The sequence below is a fragment of the Papaver somniferum genome, chromosome 2, assembly GCF_003573695.1.
Source record: "Papaver somniferum cultivar HN1 chromosome 2, ASM357369v1, whole genome shotgun sequence".
Lineage (NCBI taxonomy): Eukaryota > Viridiplantae > Streptophyta > Magnoliopsida > Ranunculales > Papaveraceae > Papaver > Papaver somniferum.
In genome coordinates, this window is record NC_039359.1 from 116,031,326 (window position 1) to 116,058,392 (window position 27,067).

The window sequence follows — 27,067 nt, forward strand, 5'->3', positions numbered from 1 at the left end:
TCAGATTGCGAAGATAGTAGGAACCGTTTCCCGCAATGTCGTGTATTATAAAAGGTCCTCCCCATGTAGGTGCTAACTTTCCCCATTTCTTCTCTCGTTGATACTGGATTGTTCTTAGCACATACTGCCCTCTACAAAATTTCGAAGCTTACCTTTTTGTTGTACTCCCTCTCTAGTCTCCGTTGATAATTTTCCATCTTCTGCAATGCTGCTTCCCTCCTTCCTTCCAGGTCGTCCAGTCTCTCTAACATCATGTCTGTTGTGAGATTTTTCTCCCATGCTTCGGTCTTTGTGGTTGGCATGAGGATCTCTGTTGGGATGACTGCTTCAGCTCCATAAGTGAGGAGAAATGGGGACTCCCCAGTGGCAGATCTTCGTGTTGTCCTGTATGCCCATAATACATTGTGTAGCTGTTCACACCATCGCCCCTTGTGTTCGTCTAATTGCTTTTTGAGTATAAGGGCGAGGGTCTTGTTGGTAGCTTCCGCTTGTCCGTTGCTTTGAGGGTATATGGGGGTGGACTTGTTTTTCCTTATTTTGAAAGTGTCGAAGAGCATGTCTATGTTTTTTCCCTGTAATTGTTTACCATTATCGGACACGATTTCCGCTGGTATGCGGAACCTGCAAATAATGTTTTGGAATATGAAAGTAAACACGTCCACGTCTCTGATCCTGGCTAAGGCTTTGGCTTCCACCCATTTACTGAAGTAGTCCGTGGCTACTATCAAAAATCGTCTTTTCCCTGATCCTTCGATGAAAGGCCCAACGATATCTATGCCCCATTTTGCGAATGGCCACGGACTATCCACAGAATTCAACGTTGTTGCTGGTGCATGTATCTTTTTGGCGAAACGCTGACATTCTTCACATCGTCGGGACATTCTTGCGGCATCTTGTATCATTGTGGGCCAGTAATATCCTTGCATTTTTGCTTTGTCGGCTAGTGATCTCATGCCGCTATGATTTCCTGCGTCACCATAATGGATGTCGTTTAGAATTCGATGCCCCTCTTTCCTGGATAAGCAACATAGTAACGGTCCGAGGAAATATTTCTTGTACAAGATTCCATCCGAAGGTCATATCTTCCTACTTTGGAGATTATTTTCCTGTTTTGTTTGTGATCCGCGGGTAAGGTTCCATCCTTGAGAAACGCATGGATCATCATTCTCCAATCATCTTCGTTGCTGAAATCTTCGTCTTGATTTGCTCTTGACAAGATATTTTCTTCGTCAAAATCGTCACGGATGTCTTCTCCCACCTGATCTTCGATATTTTCTTCCATTGTATCTTGATTTGTAGCAAAGGAAAATTGTGTTGCAATCGAGGGCTCGTATACCCTTGTTATTTTGATAGCTTCGATACTCTTGTCCTTCAGCATGGATGATATGTATGCTAGGGCATCCGCGTGCCTGAGATCCCTTCTGCATAAGTTCCGGAACTTGATGTTTGGAATTTGTGATGCCAATGTTTGGACCAAGGACATGTAAGCTGAGAGGGTGTCGTCGTACACATTGTATTCGAGCCCTATTTGCCGTATGACAAGATGAGAATCACTTGTCAGTCTCACATCAGTTACCCCCATTTCTATTATTAAGCGGAGGGGATGTACGACTGCCTCGTATTCGACGATGTTATTAGTATGCTCTTTGAATTCTAACCTGAATGCCTGTACGATCCTTTCTCCAGTTGGGGTGGTGATGACAATGCCTATTCCTTCCCCTTCCTTATTTTTGGAACCATCAACGAAGACTTCCCATTGTCTTTGATTCGCGGGTTCGAGGACATCAACTGGATCCTTGCTTTCTTCGTCGGCTTCTGGTATTCCCTTAATCTCTTCGTCGTTGTCCAGGGGGAGGTATGCTAAGAAATCCGCCAAAACTTGGGATTTTTGGGAATGTTGAATTTCATGAATGATGTTGAATTGGTCCAGGTGGGTGTTCCACTTGGCTATTCTGCCTACTTTCCCCGCGCTTTTGAGGACTGCTTCCAGTGGTGCTTTGCATGGGACGCAGATGAAGTGAGTTAGGAAATAGGTTCTCAACTTTTGAGTAGCCCATACCAATGCCAGGATAAGTTGTTCGATCTTCGTGTAGTTCCTTTCCGCAGAATTGAGGGTCTTACTAATATAATAAATAGGCTGTTCTATCTTCGTATTGGTTTTGACCAACACTGAGCTAACTGCGTCTTCTGTCGTTGCTATGTACAATGCCAAAACCTCATCAGGATCAGGCTTCTGCAGGATTGGAATTGAAGCCAGGTGTTCGTTGATTCTTTGGAAGGCTTCTTCGCATTCTGCGCTCCATTCAAACTTACTCCCTTTTTTGAGAATATTGAAAAAATGTTTGCATTTGTCCGAGGATCGGGCAATAAATCTTCCCAAGGCTGCTATGGACCCATTGAGCTTCTGCACTTCTTTTAAATTCTTAGGAGATGGCATTTTTACTATGTCCCGAATCTTCGCTGGGTCTACCTCAATGCCCCTTTTTGTTACCAGATATCCGAGGAATTTCCCTGAGGTGACACCGAAAGTGCATTTTTCTGGATTTACTTTCATGTGATGTTTCCTCATTGCTTCGAAAATATCTCTCAGGTCCTGGTGGTGATCTTTGTGCAGCTTACTTTTGACGAGCATGTCATCAACGTAGACTTCTAAGGTACTACCAATCCATGGCCTGAAGATAGCATCGACCATTATTTGGTACGTTGCCCCTTCTTCTGCCAGGGCTACTTGGTTGTAACCAGAATATCCATCCATAAATGACAGCTCTTCGTATCCTTCCACTGCTTCAACCAGCTGATCTATGCTTGGCAGGGGATAGCTGTCCTTTGGACATGCCTTGTTGAGGTTAGTAAAGTCGATGCATATCCTAACCCCTCCATTTTTCTTAGGAACGACGACCATGTTGGAGATCCATGTAGGATATTTGACTTCCTTGATGAAGCCTGCTTCTAGTAGTTTCCGAAGTTCTTTTTACACTGCCTTATGATACTCCGGTGCAACTTTTCTTATTTTCTGCCTGAAAGGTGGCGTGCCTGGTTTGATGCGCAGCTCGTGTTGGATTATTTTCGGATCAATCCCCGGCATATCTCCTAACTTCCAGGCGAATACATCCGCGTATTCTTTAAGTAATTTGGTTAAGGAATCTTCTCTTCTTTCGTCCATTATGGTCCCTACTTTGATCATCTTCGGGTTTTCTTCCGTTCCTATGTTGATTTCTTTTACGGGCTCTACTGGTGTGAACACCGGCTTCGGGTCCCCGAGGACTGAGACGTTCTTTAATTACTATTTGGTATGTTTCTGTCCTTCGTTGGCTGCTGAAGTACCTGTCTCTGTGTTTAGGACACTATCATCTTTTGTCAAACCCCTCCATGTGGTTTCCTTGAGGAACAGGTCTATGTCCTTTTCTTTCGCAGCTTCTTTATTTTTAATCCTTCGGGTTTTTTACTGCTCTTCTTGTTCGTTGTTGATACGATCCTGAGTGGTCTGACACTCTTTTGCAGAGACCCGATCTCCCTTGATTTCCATCACTCCCTCGGGTGTAGGGAACCTGCGATATTGGTAGTAAGTTGCAGCCACTCCCTTGAGTTTATGTAACCACTTTCGTCCAATAATGGCGTTATAGGGGGATGGGGCGTCAACCAAGCTGAATCGTGTTTCTACTTTCATGGGTCCGGCGTTCACCTGCAGCACGATGTCTCCCAATGGATTTGTGGGTGCTCCATTGAACCCGTAGATGGTGTAATAAGAGGTCATTAGTTGTTCATCATGGAACTTCATCCGTTTGAATGCGTCGTAGAATAGAACGTTCACTGAGCTTCCCCCTTCTATGAGGATCTTTTTGAGGTTACATCCAGCCACTGGTAGTGTGAGGACCAAGGGATCGTTATGATCTTCCATATCTTCTTCGATATCTTCAGTATCGAAGATAATAGGTGCGTCCATCCACTCTTCGTGCTCTTCCACCTCTACGCCATCAATCTTATATAATTCGCAGTGGTCTTCGAACTGCTTCCGTAGCCTCTTTCCTATTTGCGCTGTAAGGGAGGGCCCCACGGCTTCGGAACACGAGATGGTGTTGATTGTGCGATTTCCCTCTGGAAGTTGGACTTGCTTGGTCCGTTTGGATCTATCCTCGGTGACCTCCTTTCGTATGTAATGTTTGAGTTCGCCAGCATCAATCAATTTTTGGATCATTATTTTGAGGTTTTTGCATTTCTCGGTCTGGTGTCCATTGAAGCAATGATACTCACAGTAATCTTTAGACTTCTCGGTTCTTGGGGGCTGTTTTCCCTTAGACCATGGCCACTCCAAATTTTCCCTTCCTTTGATCTCTCGCAAGATCCGAGCGTAGCTAGCATTGAGATTTGTGTAAACCTGATCTTCGAATTTTCGATCGTCTTTTCGTCGTTCATCCCTTCGTTCCTTCCTATCTTCGTGAGGCCATTCCACTGAGCTATTTCTTTTGGACCCGCTGGTTTGTTCTGCGGAATTGGTACGGTGAGACCTCTGTGTGTGTGCCCTCGGGTTCTCACGCTGGATTTCTACAAGACGAGCGTACTTTTCAATAATTATTCGAAGATCTCCTTATGTCTTAGGCACGCTTCCATGAATCTCAACAAATAGTGGACTCATTCGGTCTAATCCCCACTTGTAGCAGTTGATACTTACTACTGGGTCCACACTCCCTATGGCTTGGAAGATCTTGTGCCATCTTTTGGTGTATTCCCTCGTGTTCTCCTTGTAGCCAATTGCCATAGAAAAAAGTTTATCCATTCCAGTGTTGACAGCTTTGTTGTACATGTATGTCCTCAGAAATTTCTCTGCGAGTTGATCGTAGGAATTGATGGAATCAGGTGGCAGGTTGTCAAACCAAGACAAAGCCGATCCCTTCAGACTTGATGGAAAATATCTACAGAGGACGACGTCGTTATGACTCCATCGGGCTAAGATACGGTTATAATACCGGATATGTGCCGCGGGATCACTGGATCCGTCGTAGCATTCAAAAGTTGGGACAGTGAACTTTAACAGAATGGGGGTGTTTGCCAGGCGATGAGTTAGGGGCGTGGAGTTAGCTTCTTTCATCACCTCTTCAAGCCTTCCTACGCCTTGTCTGGCTTTTAACTGTTTGATCTCAGCCATCATATCATCACGCAGCTCCTCCATTGCGCGATAATATCCCACGTTCTCATGCTCAGTTGAGCGTTTCTTTCTTCGATCTTCGCTGTCATAATAGTCTAACTCTTCGGTGGCATATTCCGGATCGGATGCACTGCTTCCCCTGGCGTCATTTGCTAGGATGATTCTTCGGTCTCGATTAGGCTCCGGTGCTTTAGAATTTGCTTCGTCCAGTTGTTGGCTAGTCTTCGTGCTTTGGGCAATCTTATCTTTCAAGTCTTGGTTCTCCCTGGCCAGAAGAGTTACGGCATCTGCGTAGACCTGCTGGCTCTTTTTCAATTCTTCGATCTCTACCATCAGTCGGTGGGACTGGTTTGATCCCTGATTGGGAGTTCCGGCTGGTACCCCTACGACCATAGTTCCCCCTTCATCTACAGTGTGTATTAAGGGTGGCCGAGGATCAGCTTCAATTGTTGGTCTCTCCAAGTTTGGTCCCCTCGGTTGAGCTTCCACCCGTGGTACTAAAACCACCGATATGTTTGATTCTGACCGTTGGTTGATGGCATTCCGAAGATTGGTGGATGTGCGGGCTGATGTGTCATAGATTCTGCTACCCCCTCTTTTTGTTGATGGATTTGGCTTGAAACCAAAGTCTTGTTATCTTCTGTAGTCTGGAGGGCCGAAATAGTCTTCGTGGCTGCTGCTTTAAGAGTCGCGGCTGCAATGGAGTTAGTGTTCATAGGTGAAGTGATCTCCGCAGCGTCCTGCCTCTGAGTAGTTGTTTTAGCTTTGTCTCCTTTCTGCTTGCTTCGGGTCATGACCGAGGTAACCCTCGGTGTCTCCTTTGATGAGGCTTTGGTTTTTCCTGCCTCTAGTATCTTCTCCATTTTTAATCTTTTTCTGCATAGGGGAATAAATAAGGAGAACCAAAGATATCCACGAGGATCGGGTTAGCGCCATTCGTACCCGCAAGACTATTGGAATAGAAGGAAAAGGCAGATCCGTCGCGAGGACTCATGAATCTGGATTTATTAAGTCTTAGTTGAGGAAAACACCTCACATGCAAATCTGTGATAGATAGTTGCGGGTTTGTCTGCTTTGAAATGGTGTTTTTGAAAATGAAGACCATGAACCCAGAATAAAAAAGCTTTTGAAAGCACGCTGAACCCAGAATAAAAAAAGGTTTTGAAAGCACGATGAACCCAGAATAGGGCACGACCATAATGCGCGTTTTAAGGTGAAATCACAGGATAAGATAAATCTGTTACCGGGATAAAGTCCCTGTTTCTAGCGCCAAATTGTGAACACATAAATCACGAAGCCATCCACGTGTTCAAAAACAATATTCGCATACATCCTAATTCTAGAATTGTACGTCGTATGCGTAATGGGATGATTATATCGATTCATCGACTCGAAGCCTCCGGGCTTGTCATTGTCTAGTCGAATATTATCGTAAATAATGATCGTATAAAGGAATAAATCTAGAATCACGTATAAATATAAAGCATATGAAGTTTAACGCTGAATGTAAGGTGCTGAAATGTAAATGAGACAAATTTACGTGCTTCGGCACTAAGGCCTACATCCACGGGGTTTGGTGTTTCACTATGTATTGAATGGTTACAAAGATAGTCGAATGACTTTAGAATATACATAGGTCTGCGGAAGTAGGGGGATTACTTATCCTCGCTTCTTCCACGAGCTGATCGACACGTGTATATCTCTTGGGTATTTAATGCGGGTAGATGGATGTCTGCTCGTGTCAGACAAGTGTCTCTTTGTCTGGTCATATCTGTGTCAGCCTAACTTCCTCTCGGCCGTTGATCTGGGATCTTCCTAGGGATTGGATGTGTTAATACCCCAGGGGTATTATCTGGTGCTCCTCTGAGCCATCATACCTATGTGATCCTCTGTCCTTGACCATCAGATCTGCTGACCGATGGCATCTTATGATGAGATGCTTGCTATCATGTTTTGATGTCTCGCTTCGCATGCCTTCCACGTGTCTCTTTCTGTACACGTGGTGGATGATGAAAGGTGTACATACACTGATCTACTGTTGTTTGATTATACATGGCTGCTCTAATTTCTCTTTGATTTAAAAGAGGCGATGGTGGCGGCACCACCAATCGATTATTATATCCGGGCATGTTCATCATCTTTTACATCTGATCTCTTTTTTCATTATTAGTGGACTTTGATAGAAATTGGATAGAACATAGACTAACCAAATTTGAAAACATGTTTTTGCAATAGATTGGTATGTGGTGGAAAAAAGACTAACTCTAGTTAAATGGTGGAGAGTGTTTAGAGTTCTATGAACGGGAAACAGGAATTTGAATTGGTTAGAGTAATCACAGGGGTCCAATCCAAAGGAAGTCATGTAGGCTTCGGCTGAATTGCCGAAGTACCCTTTTGGAAACCCGTTTCCAAAAATACCACCCATAACATAACAGTGGTTCTAAACGAACCGTGAAAAAACTAAGGAAAAACCATCCCTCTCATATGCTTGCTTGGGCCCACCACTTAGAAGATTAGCAGGATCCACTTTTGGGCCCACAATTTGAAGAACGTGGGAGAGAAAGTTTTGTCGTGGTTTTTTCCACGGTTTGTTAAGAGTTTTGTAACAATGAATTTCTAAAGATGCCACTTATGACATTCTTGCCCCTAAAAACAGAGAGTGGGGGTGGGGCTCACACTAAACCCACCCCTGCTAATCCACAGTGTTGGAAGGGACCCCACCTCACTCTCTCTATCGTGATAGCCAGCGGGATTCAACCCGCGGGATATGTAGAAGTTCTGTAAAAGTATACCTTTTAGAATGTCAAAATATCCTAGAGTATAAGCAAAAACCGATCTCCTATAAAATAAACAAAAACCACAACCGTAGACACAATAACTTAGCTAGCGCACTGCAAAATAAGAATACAAAACATGATTAGAACGGAAGAAAAGATTTCTAGATTGCTAAGAAGAAAAAAAATCCCCAATTTATCGATTTCCTTGTTTTTCGGTGTGGCACTGTTACATGAGTTGTGGAGAACCGAGATTTATTTGGCAAAATATGATAAAAATTGGTGCGACACAAGTCATCTAACATCAAGTTTTTGTACATACTTTATGTGGAGAGCTTAACCAAGAAATTGTCGAGAGTATCCTAAAACTAGTTGCAGAGAGTAAGGTTGTTCATGGTCGGTTTTGGCTCGGTTTCCAGCCAAACCAAAACCGAAACCAATATTATTGGTTTCTAAAAATCTAAACAAACCAATCCATTAACCATTGGTTCGGTTTATAAATGGTTTTATGCGGTTTCGGTTTGTTCCATTGGGTTAATGGAAAACCAACTGTATGTCAGTTTTCTGAAATTGACAGTTCAAATCTTTTAAACAAGTAACAGTTGAATTTTTTTAACCTACCTGCAGAATGTAATTAACACACAAGCGTAGTTCATAACTCAAGTTTATAAGCATAGTTCAAAACATAAACATTACAAATTCAAAATACATGAATTCCAAGTTCTGCATGCTCCAAGTTCGTAACTCAGTTGAAGATTCTGGCGAATGCCGACTGGAGACAAAGAAAAGAAGAAGAGAAAAAATGAATTCGTCTGGGGTAAGGGTAGAACTTAGGTTTACCAAGAGTGAGATGGACGGGGTAGATTAAATCTATCTGATTTTAATCAACGGCCTATACTTATCGGTTTTCCATTGGTTTTTGGTTCGGTTTTCAGGTCAAACCAAAACCGAACCAGTAATATCGGTTTCCAATTTTTTTTATCAATCCATTAGTAAATGGTTTGGTTCGGTTTCTTCCTAATCAGATTGGTTCAGTCCGATTCCAGCGGAAAACCGAAACCATGTTCAGCCCTAGCAGAAGTGATCAAATACTACCTCCGTTTCAAAAAAAGTAGACTAATTTGTGTGCAAATTTACACACAAACCAGCCTATTATTTAGAAACGGAGGGAGTACTCAACAAATAAGTTTAGGTCCACGGAATGATTACATTCAATAACGGCGAATCAGAACGTTCATTACTATGAAATTCAAGAAATTGGTCACATAAGATACATGTCATATTATACGGAGTATATTGAAATTTGAAAAAATAAAAATAAATAAAATCATTCTACCGCTGATAATTTTTTAATCTTGCAATTTTTGGTTGATCAACTCTCCTGACATTCCTTTTTGGATTGCGTGGGTAAGTTGGTAAATCCAAAACTTGCTTCTCGAAAAATGATCCGGATTCGAATTTCATCCGTTTATCATTGGGTACTGCTACTTTTCTCCTAGGGTTCTGACTTAAGAAGGAAGTCAATTTCGCATATTTATCCTGCAACGGTTCTTCAAGTTCCTTCACTTGACATTCTTGTTGCGTTTGCCGTTCATATGTTCCATGAGGATCATCAACGCTATACGATAGTTGTTGTTTCTGCTGCTGTATTTGTTGCTGTTGCGGTTGCCTTGAGCTCTCTTCTTGGAATTGCCTTAGCTGCTGCAGTTGTCGTATGTAGTTTTCTTGTCGCTGGAATTCTTGCTGCTGCAGGCCTGCAGCGATTTATAATTGAGCAATTGCTGCTGCAGCATGTAAGGTTCTTGCAGGTTTTGCGGCGTATAGTGTTTTGTTGGCCGTTTTTGTATGCATGAGAAGCACATACAAGTATTATCATGGTTTTTCATGGCTGCCATTGTGAAAACCTAAACAGGGTTCGTGTTTTGTTAACGGCGTCAATTAGAGAGATTGAGAGGAAAGAAAATATATATATATATAGATAAATATATAGAGGAATAAAGGGGGAGTATTTATAGGAAACGGTGTTCCCATATATTGAGTTTCTTTTTAGGAGTCATATTGCCAAACCAGCTATGGGAAGCGGCATCACAATTGGTCGGCATGCGCAAGATGGAAGAGATTGTGGTGCAATTCAACTGAACTCAAAACACGCAACAAGATAAAAAAAATTGATCAAGAACAATTTTTGAAATAATATATGAGAATCTACTTCATTGACATACACGGCGAGGCCGAAGATCGTACTGTCTTGAATATGAACTTGTTGTGACTGAATTTTCTGCAACCTCCTCTGGTAACAAGAAGTCGGGATCTTTACAGAAATTTTCATCTTCTGACAAATCTTCATCTATCCAAGTTGAAAAGTCGATATCATCACTGCTCTCATCAATTTCCAAGGGCATGGCTCTCTTCCTTTCCATCGTGTTAACTTTGTCAATTAGAGTCTCTAACATTCGATGGTTCAGCACTTCGTAATCCCTGTACGTGAAAATGGAATACAAAAGTTGAACAGCCGCAGCAACTAGGAACGAAGATCTCGCAAGCGTAACCTTTGACGCTAACCATACTTGTTGATCCAGGTCTACTCCGAACCGGCACATTATGAATTCAACAAGGAATATGGCGCATAGTCCTAAATAGAGCCGTGCCCTCATGCCGTACGTCTGCTTAGCACTGGTTAGCATGTAAAGTAAAAAGATGACAAAGGAGTAGAATAAAAAAGCTTTTATAGAACGCGATTCGAGCAAGATGGCATTGTGCAAGGTGAAGAGTTTGTCAAGCGCCAAAAACATGCTAGCCTGCTTCGATTCGAATTCTTCCTGAGCTGCCAATATGGATTTTGAATTCTCAATCAAATGGTCATGCGCTTGTTGAATTTGTTGTTGCCGTCTTAAGAGTTCTTCTTGTTGCTTTTGGCCAAACTCGGCCAGTGTTTGCAGAGAAGCCCTGCTTTCTTCTAGCGCTTGGGACTGGAATTTAGTCAAAAAATCAAGTCCTTCCAGAGCTGTAGATTGTCCATCCAGGAGTTGTTTCTGCTTATCTAAAGAAAGTCCTGCAACGTTTCCGATATCGTTAGCTTTGTTTTGCAGATTTTCCATCTTGGTGGACATTGAATTGCTAACTCTATGTATCTCTTTCTCTATCTCAACAGCCTCATTTCTCAGTTTCTCTACATTTTGGCCTAACTTCTCATAAGATTCATGAAGGATTTCCATTCCTCCCTGCAACACTTCTCTCATGTCTGTCTGTCCTTGTCGTAATTCTGATTGAGACGCCGCGATTAACTTCGACTGTTCCAAAATAACACTAGAATGTTTCAATGAAACGTCAATCTGGTCTCCAACTTTTTCTGACGTCTCGGCCACTTGCTGCGTTTTACTGTCCAAGGAAGTTAACGAATTCTCAATCTGTTCCGAATTCTGTATAAGCCGTTCAGAATTTTCCTGGATGGTATGCAATTTTTCCTCGGCGAATTCTGCAGACTTCTTCAAGTCATTTACAAGTCTCTCCGTCTCAATCTTGAACGCATTAGCCTGCAGTTGATGACATACTGAATTTGTGTGAAGATAGAATTCAAGGTAAATTTTATGTGCGGATTCGTCCAACTTTGTCAGACATTTCAACATATCTGACTGAGAATCACATGACGGAAACGAAGGCCGGCCGGAATCCTTTTGGAAACAATCACTTAACTGCCATGCAAGTCTAGATCTCTTCTCACCATCTTTGAGAATTACAGAACACGTAGCGAAAAGATTTTCGTAAGCATTTTGCCAACAAGAATTCGGCTTACTTGCTAATCTCTGTTGTGCAGTTTCAACTGACTCGTTTCCCTTGGGATCGTTAGGCAGTTCCATTGAGAACTTCGCGACACCGCCAGACTTCTGATAATTGTTGTTGTCATCCTTGTTGGTATCATCATATGAAGAAGAAGACCCTCGCCATGTAAAGGAAAATGACTGGGTTTCCCGTGATAATAAACACAACAAAAGTAATGAAAAGAACAGAAAATGATGTTGATCCATATTTGGTTTCTGCGAGAATAGACAAGAAATGAAGACAATATAAAGGGAATGAAATAATGGCATTAACTGCTAACATTCAAGGGATGCGACTTATAGGAAAAGACACCAAATATCTTTTGGTTAAATTCATTGGATCGACAGAAAAAATTTACAATAACTGATAAAATAAGTAAATAAATGATGGTAAATTAAGAAAATTGGAGATCCTTCAGTTTCTTTTTCTATAGACAATCTGAGAATTACCATCCAAAGCACCAAGTATGGCATCTGTATGCTCTTGCACGACCTTCCATGCCCCAGTCACATGACGTTCCTCTGTCAGCGTCGCCCCGACAGCAAACCGAATCATGTACACCCCTCCAACAATAGCATGAGTCATATATATCCGTCCAGACGCATTGATTGATTCAAGCAGTTTCGCATTGGTCTCATTTGTTTGAGCTTCAATGTAATCATTTTCGGCTATTGTTTGCTTGGATATTGCAGTTGGTTTAAGGCGAAAGGAAACCATGGCGAATGTTCTTGGAACCACAATTTCCAACCTGTTGTCCATGAGCCCTTGAAAATGCTTAGCCATTTTAACATGACTCCTAAGGAAGGTTCTTAAGTTGGCGACTCCGTAGCTGCGGAGTACTAACCAAAGTTTCATCGATCGAAATCTTCTGCTTAGAGCTATTTGCCAATCCTTGTAATCGATGACTTGTTTCGATTCAGTTGCTTTGTTCTTCAAATACTCTGGATTTGTTGATAATGCCTTTACAAGGGAGCTAGAGTCTTTAACCCATAAACAGCAGGAATCCAAAGTAGTGAAGAACCACTTATGTGCATTCAGACTAAATGAGGTGCCTGAACTCCGGGCATATACAAGCACTTCCGGCATATGCTGCATCCACGTGAACCCAAATGCCGTACAATTTTGCAACCTCACAAAGTGGGCCAATAGGGTCTACGGCTGTTGATGAAGTTGTTCCGACCGTGGCACATAGAAATAATCGATCTAACCCGGATTCAATGTCAGCAAGAATTGTTGATTGAAGTGAATTTGGAGAGAGCCCGAAGTTCGTAGCCTTGGATGTCGTTATAGCGCGGAAATTCTTCGGATTTATACATAAAATAGCAATTTGAGCAGCTTTTTGCAGTGCACAATGAGTTTGATCAGAAGCATAAACAACTAGCTTATTAATATTTTCTCTGCCAATTTTGTTCAACATTCTCTATCTCTTGCTGTAGTTAATGTACATAAAATAGTAATTTAGTAGTATAAGATAGGAGGCTGCTGAGTATGTGGCCTGGTTAGCAATTTGTCACATGGGATTTTGGAATTGAATAATTTTTAATGGAGTCTTAACTGTAAGAACCATGTATGGTGCATCAACTCTGGGCCTAGTGCCGTCCGTATATACCAATGGCATGGTAAATTTGTGCTTTCGAAATGGTACATTAGATGGGGATGGTAGAAAGCGACTGACGATGCAGAATGTACTCCATTACCAAACTCACCTTCTTCATGGGTACACTTATGTTTTAACTCCCAAATTCTTTTTGTTTGCATGTTTGCGGATGAGAATAGGAGTAATTACTTGGCTTTTATTTTGAAATATTAATTATTATTTTTTTATTTAACAAAAAATTGTATTGAAAAATAAAGAGTAAACATTTACATAGGAATGGGTGGGAGTCTAGCAACAATCTGCGCTCCCACGTTTTTTTGAATAACAATGTCGAGCCTATGAAAGAGAGACCCACCAATCTTATGGTTGACATCATGACTAACTAAGCAATTTCTTAATCGTTTCAGAAAAGAGATAGTGTCGACTCCGAGTTCACCTAATGTGGAGAAAGCCAAAACGCCAAAACCATACCCATGAGTCACACATTTAATTTGATCTTACATTTAATTTGCGAGTCGATTTCAAATCATTAAAATTATTGTTACTTCTAGAACAATTATTTCTTTCAAAATAAAAAGTTGGATGGAAATACTTTTGGTAAGTGTTCTTGTATATGAGAAAATCTTAATTAATACTTATAAATAACCTATTTTTTTAGAGGAGGAGGAGGATTTATGGACACTCTTACACACCATATCTCATTTGATTTGCGCCATTTCCCCCATAAAATTCAAACGACAATGCATTTAAAGCTAATATCTTGATGATACGTTGCTCTTATAAGACTCTAGATTCCTACCAAAAATGAGCACAATCCAAGATATCAAACCTCACTATTTACCAATCTTAATTTCAAACTTTAATTTTTCAACGATTGATTTTCAAAGTGGTTGATGGTGGTGTTATACGTCCCAGATTATACACATTTTTGGTATGAACATTGAGATAGTATATATATAAGAGTGTCCATAGATAGTATATATATAAGAGTGTCCCTTTATAAGGTAACTTATTCAAAATAATTTTTTTACGATTATATATTTAAACATTAAGAGTTTAATAAAAATACTAAATTGTACGAAATTAATATTATAAAAACTATATCTATGAATAAAAAAATAAGACTCCTTTTCAGTCCGAAATAAGTGTTTTCCTCAAATAGGTAAGTTCACACCCATACATTGTTGAGAAATTAAGGAAAGATATCCCTCGAACAATATGAATGAATCACCATAATAACGTTAAAGGATATCTTAAAAAATATATTTATATATTTTTTTTAAAAGTATTTTTTTAATCGCGGCTGCAAAACAACAACCAAGCAAAACCAAATGAGTTACAAAGAGGAAACAATTACATAGAAATACAAGAAAAGATGCAAGGAGGTAGGAAGATATCCACCATTAGTGAATATTATGCCTAATGACATAATCAACGAGAATGTGGACAGCTTCATTTGCCTGTCGCGGTATATAAGAATTCAACCTTGTCAAGTTGACCAAAAACTTGCTTGATCTGGAGACATGACTAATCAGTCTCCAAGGGGTATTTGTCAGACTATCATTTAACGCTTGGAAAACTTTCGAGCATCACCTTCAATGATAATCTTGTTTTATAGTTTAGCTGCAATTTTGATGGCCATTAGGAAACATGATGCTTCTACCGTTAGAGAAATTTGAAGATCAATAACGTCAGTCTGAGTAAAAATGAACTCCCCAAGTGAATTTCTCAGCACTAGTAGCACAAGACGTGCAGAACTTCTCCAAGATTCATTTACATTTATCTTTGTAGAATCAGCTGGAGGAGGACACCAATGTTGCCTCATATTGGTCACGACGTGCAACTAGTTGGATAAAGGAGCATGGATCTCAACTTCTTCATTTTTATAATACAACAGTACACGCCATACACAATAACAGACTGGATATGATACTAATAAAAAAATGATTTGTGCTAGATTACCAACTCATCTATTCCTCTCCTTATAGCCCAGATCATAGAAACTCCCAGGTTGAAGGTGTAGTTATTATGTTGCACTCTAATCCAAGGAGCTAACAACTGCTTAATTATGATAGTGTTAGTGTCATGCAGTCTTAGACTAAGGGGGGTGACAAAAAGAATTTCCTGAGAATAATGACACTAGTACTCGACAAGTAAATGATTTGCAGTTTAAGAATCCACACCACACGGAGCACATTCAGTTGGTACACCTTCGCTGAATTCCCCAATTTTACTTGAACCCCAATATTATCATGAATGAATCTCCAAGAAAAATAAATTATTCTTGGTGTTAATTTCTTGACAGACTAAAGAAAATTCATGGAAAACAATTGTTATTCAGTACAAAAGATTGTCCACTTAGAAAGGTATCAGGCCATGTGACGATTAACGTACAAAGTGTATTTATTTTAATTATAAAGAAAATCTAAATAATGCGAAAGTCAAGTAAATCATACAACACAAGATTTTGTTAACAAGGAAACCGCAAATACAAAAAAGCATCGGGACTTAATCCAGTTTTAAATACTCTTAGAATTAAGCCGATATACGAAGACTAATACCAACTTCGTATAGTTGAGACCAAGAAAACTAACTCTGAGTTACCTAGTTCCTTTAGTATCCCTACGTCTAATACCAATCTGGTCAACCACATATTTGTCAAACTAAGCTTGGTGCACCAATTGGTTAGCCCAAGAACAATGGTTAAGTTGTTCGTGAACCTTGAAGGATTAATAGAGTTCAATAACCTTCAGTTTGTATACTCAAGCTAGAAAAAGTTTCCAGGAATCTCCTAAAATCAACTATTTCGTGTACTGGCCAAATCAGTTCGTGTACTTAAGCATTCAAAAGTTTCCAAGAACATCTCAAAATCAACCAGTTCACGAACTGACTAAATCAGTTTGTGTACGCGATTTAGAGAATAATTTTTCAAGTCTTATCATTTATAAGCTCCAAGTTCGTGTACTGAGAAAATCAGTTCTTGAACATAAAAACTAACTTGAATAATCCTGATGAACTTAATATGCAAGTATGGTATGTCGAAAATCGTTCTCAACCTATTATGTGATAAATTCTTCATTGCTTGAATTTATGATTCGAGTTTTATCAAGTACTAGTAGGGCTGCACATAACCGACCCAACCCGCCGACCCAACCCGCACCCGCCGAAAAATACCCGCACCCGATTCAACCCACCTAGGCATGGGTCGACTATGGGTGAGGCATGTGAGAACCCACCGTATGTTGGGTCGGTTGCGGGTAGAAACTTCCGTCACCCGAACCGACCCACCCACCCACCCAAAACTATTCCTGACCCTTAGATTATCTAATTCTAACCTAGAATAAATCGTAGCTGTTGAAGAGATGAAATAAAAGACCTAACCTAATCGCATTTTTCACGAAACCCTTCTCTTTCGCCTCTTCTCTCCTTCTCAGACAGTCAGACTCCATTTTTCACGAAACCCTTCTCATCTCTCAAATCAGATTCGCTTTGTGGATCACCGGCATCACCAACAGCAAACCAATAACGGAAGGTAAGACTAGGAACCGCTGTAAACTTGTAATTTTTTGATTATGTGATTTCTCGTAATTTTCAATTTAGGGTTTATCTGTTTAGGGTGTTGTTTTTTAATTTCAGTTTGGGGTTTATCTGCTTTATGTAATCTGAGTGCTTATACTGTTGATTTCAATTAGGGTGTGATGAATTACTTGTTTTTCAGATGTGTCGGTTATTAAGTTTTGAGACTAAACCTAATTACTTTAGGATATTAGGGTCGACACATTTTCTTAAGGAATACCACCTCTTTAATTGTGGTCAGCTGTGTGAGTCAAATCTAATTGATTTAGAGGATCCCCAATTATTCAGGTTGTTGTTATGTGCTTCTAAGTTCTTAGTTGAGTTTTTCCAAACTCTAATGCCTGAACCGGATCTTAGCTTTGAGGAAATCCAACCGATGAAAGCTTTTTATTTAGACCCTTTTATAGAGCTTGAATATGAACCACAACTAGATGTAGTTGTCTTAAGCAAGGGTATGTTCGGTATCTTCTTGGTCTGTTGCACTTTCCTCTTCTTGTGGGTAATACTTTTTGATCTAGATGACCCACAATTATTCCGGCTACTGCTATATGATTCTACGAGGTGACTAATTCTTCCAATGTATGTCTGAAGACTTTAAACTTATGCTCATGCAACACGGTAATATATTTCCTTAACTCTTTTGCTTCAAGTGGTAACAGTTTCTCCTTGTTCATGTTTTTAATTTATCTTCAGAACATTGAGGACAATGTTAGATTTAAGTTTGCGGGTATGGGAGAAACTTTTTAGTTGCAGTAAAAAAAAAAACTCCAGAGACTAGAAATTTATGCTTATTAAGGTCGGCACTAACCAATCTAAGTGGATGGGAACATCTTGGTTGTAGGAGTTGAGGAACCAATCTGATTAGATGGAAACATCTAGAATATTCTATTCATAAAAGCACAGAGCTCAGGTGTTAGAAAAAGAAAACATGGTAGTTTCGCCATATCCTCGTGGTGGAAACGTCGAAAGAATTCTGATCACTTTTTTTTTATTTTTACCATTGCTAGGGTGAAATAGAGTGACCGAGATAAAAATAAAAAATCAAGACCAGACCACCATACCAACCGGAATAAATACAATAAAGTCGACCACTGGTACCCTTGTATATGCCAGCTGAGTTGACCTAGAGTTAAGATTATCGACCACTGGTTCCCTTGTATATGCCAGTGTGTTGATACTAGTCCATACCAGTATCTCAGTCCATTAGGATAGGTTCACCTTAGTCAACATCATCCACGTTTTTCTCTACATCCATCTTCTTAATCTATCCATGTGATTGGTTGACTCCGGTTTATGATGTCCAGAAACTATCTGAGTATAGCTCTGTCACTTTATATGAATTTTAGTATGCTTGAGTGCAAACTCGTATACAACAATTGGAATTTCGCATCAGGGTACTTCCTCTTGAGTGCCAACCAAGGAGATTCTTTAGTGCCTTCCAAGGTTCTGCATAGATAGCTAGGGTTAGGAGTAAAGGTTTTGTGGGTACACCTCTGGTAAACCCTCCCGAGATTAACTCGGTTTTATTTTTTATTAGTTTTGCTCGAGGACTAGCAAATAATAAGTTTGGGGGTATTTGATAGACACATTTTGTGTCTAATTTGTTCTCAATACTATATATTATTGGCACTCGATTTTGTACTAATTTTGGTGTTTTATGTGTTTGTAGGCATTTTTGGGAAATAAACATTTTTTGAAAATTCGGCTCGAAAAGGTGGTTAAGGCGCCCGCAAGACACTTGTTATTCGGACTCCCAGTGTTTGTTAAGGGGCACCTCAATTACTAAGGGTTAACCCATTTCCAGGGAAACTACTATTGGCAGACCCGTATAGGATAAGGGGAGGTCATCTTCTTAATTTGAATTTCAGATTTTGGCGAGAATAGTTGCAGCGAAGAACATATTTTGGGGTTCGATCTCTGGGCAATTTCTGAGGAGATTTAATCGGAGAAATTCGTTGGTATGGACTTGAATGGACTAAACAAGCCTGGTATGGTCGTCAGAATCAACGAACTTGGGCTGGATCGTTGGGGGGAAGCAAACAGAGGACACGAGTTCTTCACGGGTTCTTCTTGAGTTACAGTGTGTTCGTAATGTGTTCTGTGTGTTTGGAGTATGTTGAGTCGCAACAGAGGCATTGTGGAGATATTATACGCATAATTGACAGCTGCAGATGCATGGCGTAGGCAAGAAAGGAAATAAAACAATCCGAGAATATATTTTCTTAACTGCGAGTTATTGTGAAGATTTATGGAGTTAATGTGGTCCTGTCAAGTCATGTCGAGTATATATAGAGTTCTGAGGAGTTGTATCGGGGGATGGAGAGTTGGGGAGAGGAATAGAGCACTACAGAGTCGAAAAATCAAGCTGCAGAAACCTCCATTGCTGCTGCTACACGAAGAACATTGACCCACAGGCACTGTCGTTCATGCTACAGTGACAGCGACACAAGGAGATAGACTTATTTGCTACAGAGTTTGCGACCATAGCCGTGGGTCTTAGAGCAACAGTAACAGTGACACATCCTCTGTATCGTTCTCTGGTTTGTAACAAATATAATTGTTACAAACCCGATTTTGAATTATTTCTCCATTTTCTCCTTGTAAACACCTTTTTGAGCAATGAAAAATTCCTTTGAGTGTGTTTTCACCATGCGGAGCTAGACCCCATCACTGGGACAATGGAGGAAGCAACTTTTCATGATTGTGGTAAATGAATTAATTCTTTTATTGACTTTTTGCATAGATTTAATTTCTTTATGATTTCTATTAATTATTTGTTATTTTGTTAGATGCCGCATGCTTAGTTCTAAATACTTTAGATGCGTCATGCTTTTAACTTACAAATAATATTTTACGAAATCTATTTTTCGCAAAGAACTAGAGTCACAACTTCTTTTGTTTGAGCTATATTGTCTAGAGTTAATGAGTGAACCATAACAATATGAAAAGTAGTGGAATCCCGCGTCTCGGCGTCTCTTCATCTTGTTACAAATTGTGTATATATATTTTTCCTTATTTTCTTTATTAAGTCTTAAAACAAATTCTCAACAAATCTGAGTGAACGAATCATCTTACTACAACATCATTGAAAAATAACATCAATTTTTGGCGCCGCCGGCGCGAATTTTTTTTTAGTTTTTTTTTATTTGTTCCTTTTTACGCCTTTTGGTATTTCTTGTTTGCTTTCAGATTTGGAACTGAGCTAAAGAAAAGGGGAGAAAGTGCTGAAAACAAAAGCGAAGCCAAAGAAGAAAACAAAGGAGGAATCCAAAAGGAGTGAAGAAGAAAATTTTTGTATATAGATATTCTATTCTATTTTATTTTTTTAGAAACTGTAATTAAGGTTTTTATTTTTGTAATCTTTTATTTTTGGACATTTTTTTTCGGACATTGAACTTTGGAACTTTATTTTTGTAAACCCTACGGAAGGGTAGTTTTAAATATAAATTGTGTGCAGAGAAGGACGAGGATTACGATATCGTCTCGGCCCCTCGGGTTCGTACACGACATTGGAGTTATGGCCCGAGTCGACTTCAACGGTTCATCCCCCGTCTGGAACGGGAGGTAAGAATTTTAAACACCCGCGAATCCCCTGTCAGCGGGTTTACTGGATGATTTTGTATGCATATATGTTGAGGACCTGAAATCGTATTTAATTTTCTAGTAAAGGGCAAGGCCTGGCCAAATCAAGATAAGGACTCAGATTTCATCACCGTTTCCTTCTTTCCCGTCTTAGGAACACGTAACCTACGCGAACCTAAGCTTAAAATACTGACTAGAACGAGACCGATAGGGTAACGAGCTTAATAGGAAAGTCATTCGAAAAATATTGGTTACTCTTTTAAGCATACTTCAAAGTTCATGATGGTTTCTGTGAGTTGAATGCGTGACTGCGCCGCCTTGTAATGCGGTGAAGCCTTGGGTATCAAAGCTCCACGCAGCTTCCCTCGCCTCTATTCAACTTACTTTGACTCGGATTGATTCCAGAGGGGTTTGCTTAAATTGTAACGAATTCCCTTTCGAATGATTAGAAGCTGGTCTAGAAACAATCTAAGTGGATCCATCATGCTTTTTGTTTGCTAGATAAATTAGGCTTGTTGTGGTCGAGTCAGCCTTCTTTGTGTTTGTTTAGAATTCCCTTGCAGTTAGGATGTCGAACTGGTATTATAATAACCAATACAATGAGTATCCGACAGAGCAGTATGAACATTATTCCTATTATGAGCAGAGTGTGAATAGTGGTTGAGAACGCCATCCTTTTGAAGGATATGGGTCATACCATGGTGAGCCAAATTACTATCCACATGCATACGAGTCATGCGAGCAAGATTCTTATAATTCCTTTCCTCTAGATGAAGCACGTAAGATACTTGAGTCAACGCGTAAGTTACTTGAGTCGACACATAAGTTAGCGGACACAGATGACTTAGTTATGGACGAAAGAACTTTAACGGTGAGTGAACCTTCTTTAGAAGATAACCTCAGGAAGTTAGTTGAGTCAACGTGTAAGTTAACTGAGTCAACACGTGAGTTTGTTGAGTTAACACGTATGCATAAATTAGAGACGGAAGAAAGAACTGCTCGAATTACTCGTGATTGCCAATATATTCTTTCCTATCTCACCCGTGAAAATGAGGATAATTTTTATAATAATGAAGATAAAGAGGTTAGAATTGGCGACACAACTTGTTTAGATGAGGTTCGATTATTTTCATGTTATAATAATGATGACTATGATGAGGATAGTATTGATGAAGAACATGAAATATGTAGGCATAGTGATCAGGAATTTGTTACTCCAATTGAGCTTTATAATGATAGTGTTGTTTCTAGTTCAAATCCAAATAATTTTAATAATTATTCACCTATTCAAAAGGATGAGGATTTGACTAGAGATACCACCGTTTTAGACGATGCAGTTCATGATCCTTTAGCCTGCAGTGTGTTGGATAATCCATTATTTGATGTGCCTATCAATGAATCAGAGGAAGTTATTATGATTAACACCTTAGTTAATGAGCCTTTACTAGAAAATTCCGTTGATAATCCTTTATATGATTGTGATGATGGTTTAGAGGAAAGAGTTTACCCTGAGAATACTGTTTTAGAATCTAGCGATTTAGAAACACTAATCTTAGAAGATGATAAACACGTAGAAATGAGTGAGAATGAACCCAACTTAGAAGAATCAATTGACCATTTCCAGGAATCTGATGACCTAGAAATTTGGGGAAGTTGTGACTAGTCTTTATAGAGACACAGAAAACTCTAAGTTTGGGGGTGATTATCATTCTCCGTGTTCTTTAACTCTTAGAAAGTACCCTCGTGTAGGACTTGACATTTATGCCTCAACCATCTTACAAGATTATATTCATACATGTTTTACCGAACCTAATGATGTCCAGAAAGAAGCTCAGTTGTTAGAAACCCATCCTCTGGTTGATGTGGTTAACTCAGGCTATGATACCAAGATTGACTTTGTTTTCCCACCAAATACTTTTCAACCAATTGTAGGAACATATGATTTTCATATGTGTCGGTTATTAAGTTTTGAGACTAAACCTAATTACTTTAGGATATTAGGGTCGACACATTTTCTTAAGGAAGACCACCTCTTTAATTGTGGTCAGCTGTGTGAGTCAAATCTAATTGATTTATAGGATCCCCAATTATTCAGGTTGTTGTTATGTGCTTCTAAGTTCTTAGTTGAGTTTTTCCAGACTCTAATGCCTGAACCGGATCTTAGCTTTGAGGAAATCCAACCGATGAAAGCTTTTTATTTAGACCCTTTTATAGAGCCTGAACCTGAACCACAACTAGATGTAGTTGTCTTAAGCAAGGGTATGTTCGGTATCTTCTTGGTCTGTTGCACTTTCCTCTTCTTGTGGGTAATACTTTTTGATCTAGATGATCCACAATTATTCCGGCTACTGCTATATGATTCTACGAGGTGACTAATTCTTCCAATGTCTGGCTGAAGACTTTAAACTTAACACTTCTTGGGAGGTAACCCATGCTCATGCAACACGGTAATATCTTTCCTTAACTCTTTTGCTTCAAGTGGTAACAGTTTCTCCTTGTTCATGTTTTTAATTTTATCTTTAGAACATTGTGGACAATGTTAAATTTAAGTTTGGGGGTATGGGAGAAACTTTTTAGTTGCAATAAAAAAATAAATAAACTCCAGAGATTATAAATTTATGCTTATTAAGGTCGGCACTAACCAATCTAAGTGGATGGGAACATCTTAGTTGTAGGAGTTGAGGAACCAATCTGATTAGATGGAAACATCTAGAAGAGTCTATTCATAAAAGCACAGAGCTCAGTTGTTAGAAAAAGAAAACATGGTAGTTTCGCCATATCCTCGTGATGGAAACGTCGAAAGAATTCTGATCACTTTTTTTTTTACCATTGCAAGGGTGAAATAGAGTGACCGAGATAAAAATAAAAAATAAAAAATTAAGACCAGACCACCAGACCAACCGGAATAAATACAATAAAGTCGACCACTGATACCCTTGTATATGCCAGCTGAGTTGACCTAGAGTTAAGATTATCGACCACTGGTTCCCTTGTATATGCCAGTGTGTTGATACTAGTGCATACCAGTATCTCAGTCCATTAGGATAGGTTCACCTTAGTCAACATCATCCACGTTTTTCTCTACATCCATCTTCTTAATCTATCCATGTGATTGGTTGACTCCGGTTTATGATGTCCAGAAACTATCTGAGTAGAGCTCTGTCACTTTATATGAATTTTAGTATGCTTGAGTGCAAACTCGTATACAACAATTGGAATTTCGCATCAGGGTACTTCCTCCTATAGTCAATGATTGTATGCCAACCAAGGAGATTCTTTAGTGCCTTCCAAGGTTCTGCATAGATAGCTAGGGTTTGGAGTAAAGGTTTTGTGGGTACACCTCTGGTAAACCCTCCCGAGATTAACTCGGTTTTATTTTTTATTAGTTTTGCTCGAGGACTAGCAAATAATAAGTTTGGGGGTATTTGATAGACACATTTTGTGTCTAATTTGTTCTCAATACTATATATTGTTGGCACTCGATTTTGTACTAATTTTTGTGTTTTATGTGTTTGTAGGCATTTTTGGGAAATAAACATTTTTGGAAAATTCGGCTCGAAAAGGTGGTTAAGGCCCCCGCAAGACACTTGTTATTCGGACTCCCAGTGTTGGTTAAGGGGCACCTCAATTACTAAGGGGTAACCCATTTCCAGGGAAACTACTATTGGCAGACCCGTATAGGATAAGGGGAGGTCATCTTCTTAATTTGAATTTCAGATTTTGGCGGGAATAGTTGCAGCGAAGAACATATTTTGGGGTTCGATCTCTGGGCAATTTCTGAGGAGATTTAATCGGAGAAATTCGTTGGTCTGGACTTGAATGGACTAAACAAGCCTGGTATGGTCGTCGGAATCAACGAACTTGGGCTAGATCGTTAGGGGGAAGCAAACAGAGGACACGAGTTCTTCACGGGTTCTGCTTGAGTTATAGTGTGTTCGTAATGTGTTATGTGTGTGTTTGGAGTATGTTGAGTCGCAACAGAGGCATTGTGGAGATATTTTACGCATAATTGACAGCTGCATATGCATGGCGTAGGCAAGAAAGGAAATAAAACAATCCGAGAATATATTTTCTTAACTGCGAGTTATTGTGAAGATTATTGGAGTTAATGTGGTCCTGTCAAGTCTTGTCGAGTATATATAGAGTTCTGAGGAGTTGTATCGGGGGATGGAGAGTTGGGGATAGGAATGGATCACTACAGAGTCGAAAAATCAAGCTGCAGAAACCTCCATTGTTGCTGCTACACGAAGAACATTGACCCACAGGCACTGTCGTTCATGCTACAGTGATAGCGACACAAGGAGATAGACTTATTTGCTACAGAGTTTGCGACCATAGCCGTGGGTCTTAGAGCAACAGTAACAGCGACACATCCTCTGTATCGTTCTCTGGTTTGTAACAAATATAATTGTTACAAACCCGATTTTGAATTATTTCTCCATTTTCTCCTTGTAAACACCTTTTTGAGCAATGAAAAATTCCTTTGAGTGTGTTTTCACCATGCGGAGCTAGACCCCATCACTGGGACAACGGAGGAAGCAACTTTTCATGATTGTGGTAAATGAATTAATTATTTTATTGACTTTTTGCATAGATTTAATTGCTTTATGATTTATATTAATTATTTGTTATTTTGTTAGATGCCGCATGCTTAGATGTGTCATGCTTTTAACTTACAAATAATATTTTACTAAATCTATTTTTGGCAAAGAACTAGAGTCACAACTTCTTTTATTTGAGCTATGCTGTCTAGAGTTAATGAGTGAACCATAACAATATTAAAAGTAGTGGAATCCCGCGTCTCAGCGTCTCTTTATCTTGTGACAAATTGTGTATATATATTTTTCCTTATTTTCTTTATTAAGTCTTAAAACAAATTCTCAACAAATCTGAGTGAACGAATCATCTTACTACAACATCATTGAAAAATAACATCAGTGTGCTAGCTCATGTGCGCATGGTTCATTGATTAGAACTGAAGAAGACCGAAAGTCTTGGAATTGAAAAACAAAGGTTTATTGATTACTTTGTTTACTGAAACAGACATAGGTCAGTCATCAACAATGATTCAGTTAGCATGCTTTCAAGATTGGTTTGATTTTGTCTCTGTATTTAGTTGTTATAACTAGTATTGAATGAGCTAGGTTGTTGATGATGCCAAAGATATGGGTTTCCATAAATTGTTGTTGTTTCCTCTGCATTGGCTTTGATGGTGTTGGCATGTCTTTGATTACTTTAGGTTGGTGTGGTTTCTAACTTTGAGTCTTGAAGACATCAATAAAGCCACAACTTGGCCATGCACTTTAGTTTATAAGTAATTCAGCTTTGTTGTTTATCTTTTGATGTTGGTCATGTTAACTTTCGAAGTTGTGTTAATCACGTAATATCGATAGCTTCACTAGTTCTGAATTTATTATGAATGAAGCTTGATTCTCTTCTTGGTGAAGGGGGACTGTCTCATAATGTGTTTGGTATACTTTATTGGAAATATGAAATGATATTTGAGTTTGTTTATGTTTTGTAAATCATCCGTACAATGTGGGTGTTTGCTTGTCACAATGGATGCAGAGTTATTTGGTGACCTTGTTGCTTCTTCCATCGTCATAGATGATTGATTCTTATTGGCTTAGACAAGGTAATGACGCCAAGGGTCATTGTCAGTAGCTTGATATTTCTGAGTTCATTGTTTGTCTGTTTCATCTTTGTTATTGTAACTAATTTACATACTTCGTTTTATTTCATAATTTCAGCGCATTCAGAGGTAAAAATCCACATCTTTTCTGTTGGTCGCTTTATATGATCTTAGGCTTTAGTATAGTAGGCAATACTCAATAGTAATGCACTCTTTTATCTTTTGAGCTTTGAACAATTGAACTATGTTCTTGTTATTGTTAGCTTTATCACTTTGGAGTTTGCAATTTTGCATCAACTTCTTACTTCTCTGGATTTTTATTATGTAAACACTTTTAAGTAAACACTTTGTCAGTAACTGTAATTGTACTACTGTAAATCTGTAATGTTCATTTTATTTTATGGTGGGTAACCCGCCACCAACCCGACCAAAATCCGCCGTAATGTGGGTCGGGTGAAAACCGACCCATTGTGATGTTGGGTCGGTTGCGGGTGACAACTTCTGTTACCCGCCATCAATGGGTTGGGTGGTGGGTGAGGCCAAAAACGACCCAAATCGACCCATGTGCAACCCTAAGTACTATCTTGGACTCGAGATTTCTTATTTGCAATATTCATCATAATGTTAAAATCATACAACATTGTCTCAGTGGATAAAATGGTAGATAATATGAGTAAATATAATATTTAATTTACACATACCTTTGTTGATGAAGTTCTCGTAGATATCTCTGTTGTGTTCTTGAGTCTTCAATCTTCAAGGTTTGATTGGTGAATTATGAATGCTTTATTCCAAGTCTTAGACTGACCTTAGTAGACTATAAATCAAGATATAATTTTCATCAACTAATTTTGACAACAAGCTTGATATACCAACTTGTGATTTGAACCGAGCTATGCTCTAACAATAATGAAAATCCCAATCCAAGAATGGTTATCTCTATA

General features: G+C 39.3%; 1 protein-coding gene and 1 pseudogene across 1 annotated transcript; both read right to left on the reverse strand.

Moving 5' to 3' along the window:
• Positions 1 to 10,127: 10,127 nt before the first annotated feature.
• LOC113351803 (protein GAMETE EXPRESSED 1-like) lies at positions 10,128 to 11,942 on the reverse strand. Its single transcript, XM_026595735.1, has one exon. It carries the CDS (start codon positions 11,940 to 11,942, stop codon positions 10,128 to 10,130), a length of 1,815 nt encoding a protein of 604 aa, XP_026451520.1.
• A 208-nt stretch (positions 11,943 to 12,150) lies between these two features.
• LOC113351804 lies at positions 12,151 to 13,182 on the reverse strand (annotated as a pseudogene).
• Between the last annotated feature and the right edge of the window lie 13,885 nt (positions 13,183 to 27,067).